The sequence below is a fragment of the Nestor notabilis genome, unplaced genomic scaffold (genome assembly GCF_000696875.1).
Source record: "Nestor notabilis isolate BGI_N333 unplaced genomic scaffold, ASM69687v1 scaffold15705, whole genome shotgun sequence".
Classification (NCBI taxonomy): domain Eukaryota; kingdom Metazoa; phylum Chordata; class Aves; order Psittaciformes; family Psittacidae; genus Nestor; species Nestor notabilis.
Genome location: NW_009929892.1, coordinates 1 through 8031, shown reverse-complemented (window position 1 = coordinate 8031; position 8031 = coordinate 1). Strand labels below are relative to the sequence as shown.

General features: G+C 41.9%; 1 protein-coding gene across 1 annotated transcript; it reads right to left on the bottom strand.

The window, feature by feature from the left end:
• Positions 1-3364: 3364 nt before the first annotated feature.
• On the bottom strand, positions 3365-4565 carry LOC104406259 (solute carrier family 25 member 51-like). The gene is made up of 2 exons (XM_010015191.1): positions 4531-4565; positions 3365-4466 (listed from the first exon to the last, which is right to left on the bottom strand). Exons 1-2 carry the CDS (start codon positions 4563-4565, stop codon positions 3560-3562), a joined length of 942 nt encoding a protein of 313 aa, XP_010013493.1. The 3' UTR covers positions 3365-3559.
• Between the last annotated feature and the right edge of the window lie 3466 nt (positions 4566-8031).

Here is an 8031-nt window from a genome sequence, read left to right as displayed (position 1 = left end):
CTGTGCAGAGAGTGGCACACTGCCCTCTTCCACTTGAAAGGTTTGGGCTCCAGTAAAGCCACTTGGATTTGGCACAGTGAAAACAGCATCTGCACAAAAACTGAATTCTGTCTCATTATCACCTGAGCAGCTGATAAACGTCACAGAGTCATGCAGGACTGATGTGGCACATGGGGCACTGGATGCTGAAGGTACATTGTAAACATCACCTGCTCTTGTGTTTTCTGTAAATGAGGCCTTCAACACATAGGAGCAATGTGACATCTGGGTTTAAATCAGAAGGTGGATCTGAGCTTGGGCAAAGGAATACAAGCTAAGCAGCTGAGGAAATGAGCACACTTTGTTGCCCTGCCTTTATTTTAAAGGCAGTAATACTAAGCTGCTGATGCGGTTCTCAAACTTGTGGGTCTCAGACCCAGCTGTAGTGCTTCTCCATCAAGCTTTCCTGAAAATGAGCTAAGGGTCAAAATTTGACTCTAAACCTCTCATCAGTACAACAGCCCTGTTTGATGCAGATTACCAGAGCAGGCAGTGATAAACAGCCTGGACCCTGCCTAAAACTAATCACTATATCCAGTTTACCTACACTGATGCTGCAAAAATGCTGTTTTGGCTTGTCAGCGCTTGTGGCTTTCTCTTACCACCTCATTACACACCGCATAATAGATGAGAGGAAAGCTGTCTCTCTAGTTGTTAGAGATGCTGTTAGATTTTTCCAGTGACAAAAATCTAACTCAACTATCACAGCCTGACTGATATGTGATGTTTACTTCTTATGGCTGTTACTGGAGCCTCTTGCCTTTTCCAGCCCCTGTCATTTCAGAGCTGCTGAAAGCTGTTGCCTTCATAGTAGTTTACTTTCCCATGCAAAAGATTTCCCCACACCCCACTCCTGTAAACAGCTAAGAACTGGCCAAACTTAACTAATTTGCATAAAATATTGTATAGAAGGTCTCTGGAATAGAAATAGGCCTGAAAACCCACAGAGCAATATTTTGCAATATTACCCTCTTTTGCTCAAAGGAGTTACTACCCAAAGTCTAGCTCCATTCGTCTCTATTCCTGTTACTATTGTTGTGGAATTCCCCTTCCCAACTGCCTTTCCCTTCATTACCTGGAAATTATTGTAGTCTGCCAAGAAGAACAACCAAGGCATCAGAAATCAGTTTTAAAATTCTCCTTTAGAGGTTGGTCAAAATATGAGCTACATGTTTTCAGAGAAGGCAGCAACTGAGGCCTAGCCTCTCTAGCTGTTCAGGCAATGTCCTGGCTTAATAGCAACACAGTGATGAGACATGGCAGCAAAACATTGAGGATCCCGCTCCTGTGCTGTCCCATGGCAAAGGGTATTAAACAGTTGAAGCACTGCAACTCCTTCTCTGCTCTCTTGAAGACTGACTACATATCCTGTCTTGTAAACTCTGTAACTTTTGTAAACAGTAACTTGTGTGCCAAAACTCACTGGATCCCCCTCTTCACTGATTTTGAGTATCTATCCTCTTATACATAAAAGATCTGTACTTTAAGCATACAATTCTTTTGATTGTGTTATAAAACTGTCAGTGGCTATAAAGATGATACTTGAATACTGTTCCATCATGACAGACTTGCAGTGCACTCAATCTAACCATGAGATATAAGCAGTGACAGCAACAGATAAGGACCACACTTTATTTTTGCTGCCCATCACCAACTAGTGGCAGGCTCTAAACACTTCAGATTTCCCTTAGAAAATTAGAGGAGTATGTATGATTTTTCACAGAGAAAAAATTTGCACAAGATGCAAATTTTTGATTGCATCGAGGAGTGATTACAAAAAACCAGTACACTGGTAACAATCAGATTCTGCCAGTAACAAACATTCAGTAAACATTTTATTTAAATGCAGATAATCACAACATTCAGATACAAGATGCTCACTTGTGCCTGGCCATTTCTGACTGTCAAGCTAGGGACTATATAATAACACACTGATTACAATCAATGTTTTGGGACAGTTTAGCAAATGGAAAACTCAAATTTTAAAAAGTAATAGCCATTCAAAACATATGAAAAGACCAGATCAGACTGGTTTCTAAAAGCCTTCCTGCCCCCCATCATTCAAAATGTTTCGTGTTACATATAGAGTTTCATAAAATAAAGTCCCCAAGGAAAATCAAATGCTTTTTGTTAAGACCCTCACCTGGTTTATGGTCATGCTTACTCTTCTGTCCCTTTCTCTAAGGTCTCAAGTCTTATCTCTCAACTCCCAGGTCTGTAAGATGCACAATACTTCCTGTTTCTTTAAGTCTTGTTTCAATACTCACCTACGGAAGTCCTTAAACGCATCTCCAAACACTGAATCTTTTCTACCTAGTTGCTTTTAAGGTAATCTTTGGCTGTTATCTCTGCTACACTTAAAGATCTCTGCTTATGTCAATAATACCCAGAAACCTCATCTTGCCAATGCTGCTATACAATTCTGCCTTACAGAACTACCAAGAGTATGTATCAAGTAGGCAGAACACCAAGCTTCAGGTTCAAGTACCTTGTTGTGATCCATTATTCCACAGCTCAAATGAAACAAAAGTTTGCAAGAGACAAGATACATCAGTAAAGAGCTGTGTTTGTGAACTATTTTCTCTGCGGCAGGAAGCTGAACTCATTTCATGAGCATTACAGAAAGGGCCATCTTCTTAGTAGCCCCATAGCTGCAAGTAACAGAAAAAGCAGCAATAAAAAAAAAATCCCCAAAAACCAAAACCAACCAACCAACCAAGCAACCACAAAAAGCAGAACAAATTCCATGTTTACAAGTTGAAGGTTTTTTAGCAAGGAAGGACACTTTAAAGCTTTAGTAGGTTTGCCATTTCATTCCTTCCATTTTTCCCTTTTCACATGAAGGCACACATGTACATATACAGATTCCACTTTGAACTGGAGTCAGTTTACACTGAAATTAAAACATTTGGTAACCACTCTTACACTGCTGAATGAAACACTCATCTTACAGCCAAGCATCAAAACAGCTGGCAAAAACCAGTTTGCGTAGACTTAGTTTAAGTTTGAAGTTCTAAACTTCAGTTATCCCCATTTGAATCTGTCCTTTTAGCTTTAAACAGTAAGAAGTACTTAGGACCCTAGAATATTTGGAAATACAGTTCTTAAATTGAGATTTTGATGTTTATCAGGCAAGAGAATCAATTTTCATCAGCCCATCCTTGATTTTCATGATCTACAGTTTGGACAGTGGAGCACGTTCTATCAGAGCATTAAGAAATCTTGGGAGTGATACAGAATAAGCTGCTGGTCTAATATAACTATTTTTAAATTTCTTTTGTTTTAAACCTTTTATTTGTCTAGTAGCTTCATTACGGGAAAACTCACCTGCCAGCAAATAAATACGTTTAAAAGTTCGCCTTAGTTGCACCAAGGTTTAGATGCATCACCATTCACTCCATAAACATTGAAGGCCAAGACTAATTACCTTTCATACTACGCAGGCACTGTTTCTTGGTATTAAGTGACATCGTATGTGCCAATAACCATGTGAACAGAGGAGCCGAAAAAGATGTGGTTTTCATGACAGCTTTAGCAAGAATTCGTAGGTTGCATTGATTATGCCCCAGGACAGGAGAGAACGATGGTAATTCAGATGTGCTCCTCGGAAAAGGTGGATGAGTTTTCTATCACGTTCCAGCCAGATCTTCACAAAAACTTTTGAGAAGGACTGAAATTCACCACCAATCTGAGCTTGCATGCGAGTTTTTACAACATTCACTGGGAAAAACAAGAATCCAAGCATGGCACCCAACAGCCCTCCACAGATAAAGTCATTGACCAAATGAGTGCTGTAAGAAGTTGCTTCAGGCAGACACTGTTTAATAGGTCCCCGTAGGCCAAAGAAGAGTGCATTACTGGGTCCATTTCGGAGCAGAATAGGCACCAGTCCCCGATAATATTCTCTCATCCCATAGACTTTCAGTACTTTGAAAGCCTGGTAAGTGTTTGTAAATTTATCGTGGTGTTTGTAGTCCTGAAGCAAAGTCTGAACTCGCTCAAAAGGTGTAAGAACAGCTTCCGTGGTCCCTGCAAGCACTGCTGCCATGCTGCAAGTGACAAGTTCAGGAGCATTCGTGTGGCTATGGAGCAGGGAGGAGAAATCTTCATACAAGCCAAACATTAAAGCCAGCGTTGTTGTTTTCTGCATTAAGGGAGGAAGGATACCACGATAGAGATTTCGAATCCCATCCTTCTGCAACTGATGTACTGCATCCTTTGTTTTCAAACCATACAACTGCTGTCGAAAGAGGACCTTCTGGATGGGAAAAGTGATTGCTATATTTGTGAAGGCTGCACAGCAGCCACAAAGATAATGTTTTCCAGAGGTAGCCGTTACATCGTTGCTTGGGTACTCCTTTGCCTTCACTGGGGCAGAACCTTCTGAATCCATCATACTGTTTTTCTTGCTATAGTTCATCTCAGTTCTCCTTACCTACACCAAAAAATGAAAAGAATGAACATGAGCAGAGCTGCAGGTGATCCTGCAGCTTTTTTTCCACACTAGCGGACCATTCCAGCAGCATCCAGTATAGGGACACCACACACTAAACTATGTCACCCAAGGCTCTGTCCAGCCTGGCCTTGAACACCTCCAGGGTTGGAGCATTCACAACTTCCTTGGGCAACCTGTTCCAGTGCCTCACCACCCTCACTGTGAAGAACTTCTTCCTTATATCTAATCTAAACTTCCCCTGTTTGCGTTTAAAGCCATTACCCCTTGTCCTACCACTAGAGTCCCTAAGGAAGAGTCCCTCCGCAGCATCCTTGTAGGCCCCCTTCAGATATTGGAAGGCTGCTATGAGGTCTCCACGCAGCCTTCTCTTTTCCAGGCTGAAGAACCTCAACTTTCTCAGCTTGTCTTCATACAGGAGGTGCTCCAGTCCTCTTATCATCCTCGTGGCCCTCCTCTGGACTTGCTCCAACAGCTCCATGTCCTTTTTATGTTGAGGACACCAGAACTGTACACCTGAGGAGAGCCCATAAAATATGAAGGAGAAAAGTGACAAATGCCAGATTTGACTAATGTTGCACTGTTTTCTACTCAAGTCTCAGAGACCTGAAAAAGTGGCAGTTTCTCCTTTCTGTACGTTTTCAAATTGAAATAGAAGTAAACTGGAAAGGAAACTGAACTACGAACTTTGCAAGCGCTACATCACAGCTAACAAGAGGCATCTCATACATTGGATTTCCCCATTCAATGTGCCAAATAATTCAAACAATGAAAGGCCCACCGTCATGCAAATAAAATACACATCACCAGGATGGTGGTGGGGACCAAAAGAGAGCCTAAGTATAAATAAATAAATAAAATACATGCTGTAGCATTAAAAATTCTGGTTATTCCACTCTGCCTTTCTCTGTGGCAGAAAACAACAAATAATTGTGGTTTAACCCAGACAGCAACTAAACATCACATGCACACTCTCCCCAGTCTGAGAATCGGAAAGGTAAACGTGAGCTAAAAAGTTTAATAATTCAAAAGATTTTAGAAGTAACTTTTAAGGGGGACCTCTTCCCTCCCCCCCCCCAAAAAAAGGAAACCAACCAAAAAAACAACAAAGAGAGAAAGGAGCCAGTCCCTGAGCAGCATCCCAGCCCCAACCCCCCTCCTCTGGTTTTACTGCTGAGCATGACATCGTATGCTATAGAATATCCCTTAGGTCAATGAGGGTCAGCTGTCCCACTCTTGTGTACCCCCAGACTGCTTGCTGGCAGGGCAGCATTAGGAACAAAAAAGCTCTTGACGCTGCGCAATCACTGCTCAGCAATAGCTAAAACATCCCAGTGTTATCAACACTATTTTCATCACAAATCCAAAATACAACCCCATACCAGCTACAATGAAAGAGATTAACTCTATTCCAAATCTAATACGCAGCTGTAATCACAGCTTTAAATCAAACAAGAAAGATTCTAATAGTTTTGAAAATTTCTGAGCATTCCAGTTAATTAGCCTGCAGCCTCATCTACGGAGAAAGATTGCTTCTTGAACCTGCACTTTATTTTCACATTCTGTCAAGAAGTTTAGGACCTTGAGCTTGGCTCAATCTGAGGTCCTGAAGGACACATAGAGACAGTTCTACCACATAAAGCAGAGAACTACTAAAGTAATCATTACCAGGCAACACTCGTTCATCACTTAAAATGGGATTACTTATTCAACAAATATAAAAAGCTGGTTTTGCAGCTGATTCAAATCCTAACTTTCACTACAGCACAGTCTGAGCTAAGTCAGTAACAATTAAGTGAGGCAGGTGCTGGTTTGTGAACTTCAGATATTACCTGCCAGCGATGGGCATGAGATTCCCATGATTTCAAAATGGTGTTTGGAGCTAATACCTGTAACTGCCATGACGACCTGATTCTCAAGGTGCAGCCACTACAGACTGTTATGTGAAGGATGTGCTGCAGAGGCTATCCAGAAACAAGCTGGATTGCTCAAAGCAACCTGACAGATTATTCTGACCAAGTACACAATTTATTTCTAAAACAAAACACATATATGCCTTGATTGGCTTTCCCCCTACACTTGCATGATATTTAATCCTTTAAGGTCTAGCAAGTGAAATGACACTTACAAAGATAAAGTGTTTCTGTCAGTATAAGAAGGAACATCAGAGACAAGGATTCGTACTATAAGGCTTATACAACACTTTATATATGCACCGGTTCAGAGTATTATTCAGATTACTGTAGTTCTGCTTGTACATACTAAAAAAGCCACATCTGAAGATATGCTAGACTTAGACAGGAGATAGCGGGTCATGTTAACTAACAGTGTGGAAGAGTCTCATCAGAGACAATAACAAGGTGATTCAAAAGGCCTTTGACAACTAGTCATTTACATGGGTGACAATTTCCCAAGCCCAAAACGATAAAACAAACAAAAAAGACAAAACAAAATGAAGAGAGATAGAGACACTTTAAGTAGAGTTTCAGAAGCTACATGCTCCTTTTGGTATAAGTGCTGGATCTGTGCAGTAAGAAGTGGTTGAAGACCGCAGGATCCTTGTCATGCTTCTGAGTTGGGAACTTCCAAGAGCCAAGCACAGCAAGTCTTCCCAGAAGTGTTTATGACAGTAACCCTGTTTTCAGACACACTTTGTAAGGCCTGTGCCATCTACAAGTACTACAGCACAGCAGCCACATTATTACAATTTGACATTAAAAAAACAGTTCTCAAAAAAAAGAAGTTCTGAAATTAACAAAATTGCCTATATGTGCGAACATCTGAAGCTGCTGCAGTATCCCATTTTACACACAGAAGTTCCACTCAGCACAAGAGTGCTCAGAGCAAGGGGGCACATGCAAGCCTTTTTGACATCAGGTTCCTTGATCCAAGGTCTGTACATCATATGGTATGCATACCTAGTGCTTCTAAATACAGATCTCAACCCATTTACCTACCTAAATGACCAGGGCCTTCAAAATGACAGCAGGTGACCCACTAGGTCTGAAAAACACAAGAAAAAAATAAAGAAAAGGGCACTTGGTATCTGGTATTGAGTTACACCTCTGTACTTCCAATTCTTGCAGGAGATAACGGTGTTTCCTGTCATCCTGACTGCCATGGAACAAAAGTGCTACCTAGGAACTCCTCCTGGAGTAGTCACAATTTAAGATTACTCTGAACACTTGTTCAATTAGTAAACCAGAGTAATGCTACAAACTCACACCATCATGAGGCACGTTCACCCTAAATTACTAACCAAATCCTGATGACATGCAGCTGTGTCAGTCAGCACGGAAGGCTGATGGATATGTCCACTTGTTTCTCCAGCTGACCACCTACTGTTATGTCAAACACCAGACTGCCACCTCGTGCTCTGCGGCCCGCCGGCAGCACGGAGCCCCTCCTGAACCACACTTCCAGACTCACTGCATTCTCGGCGCGGGGCTTCCGTGGAGTCGCTATGTCGGGGCAAAACCCGCCAGGCTGGTGCCGCTGAGCAGCCCTCAGTGCTCCCGACGACGCTGGCAGGGCCGCCC

What these genes read in the sequence shown, in the direction of transcription:
- LOC104406259 (XM_010015191.1), bottom strand. Translation starts at nt 4,565, where the DNA reads ATGCTGCTGGAATGGTCCGCTAGTGTGGAAAAAAA. An exon ending in TCCGCTAGTGTGGAAAAAAA is followed by an intron (nt 4,467 to 4,530) that starts GCTGCAGGATCA and finishes GTAGGTAAGGAG; the next exon opens with AACTGAGATGAACTATAGCA.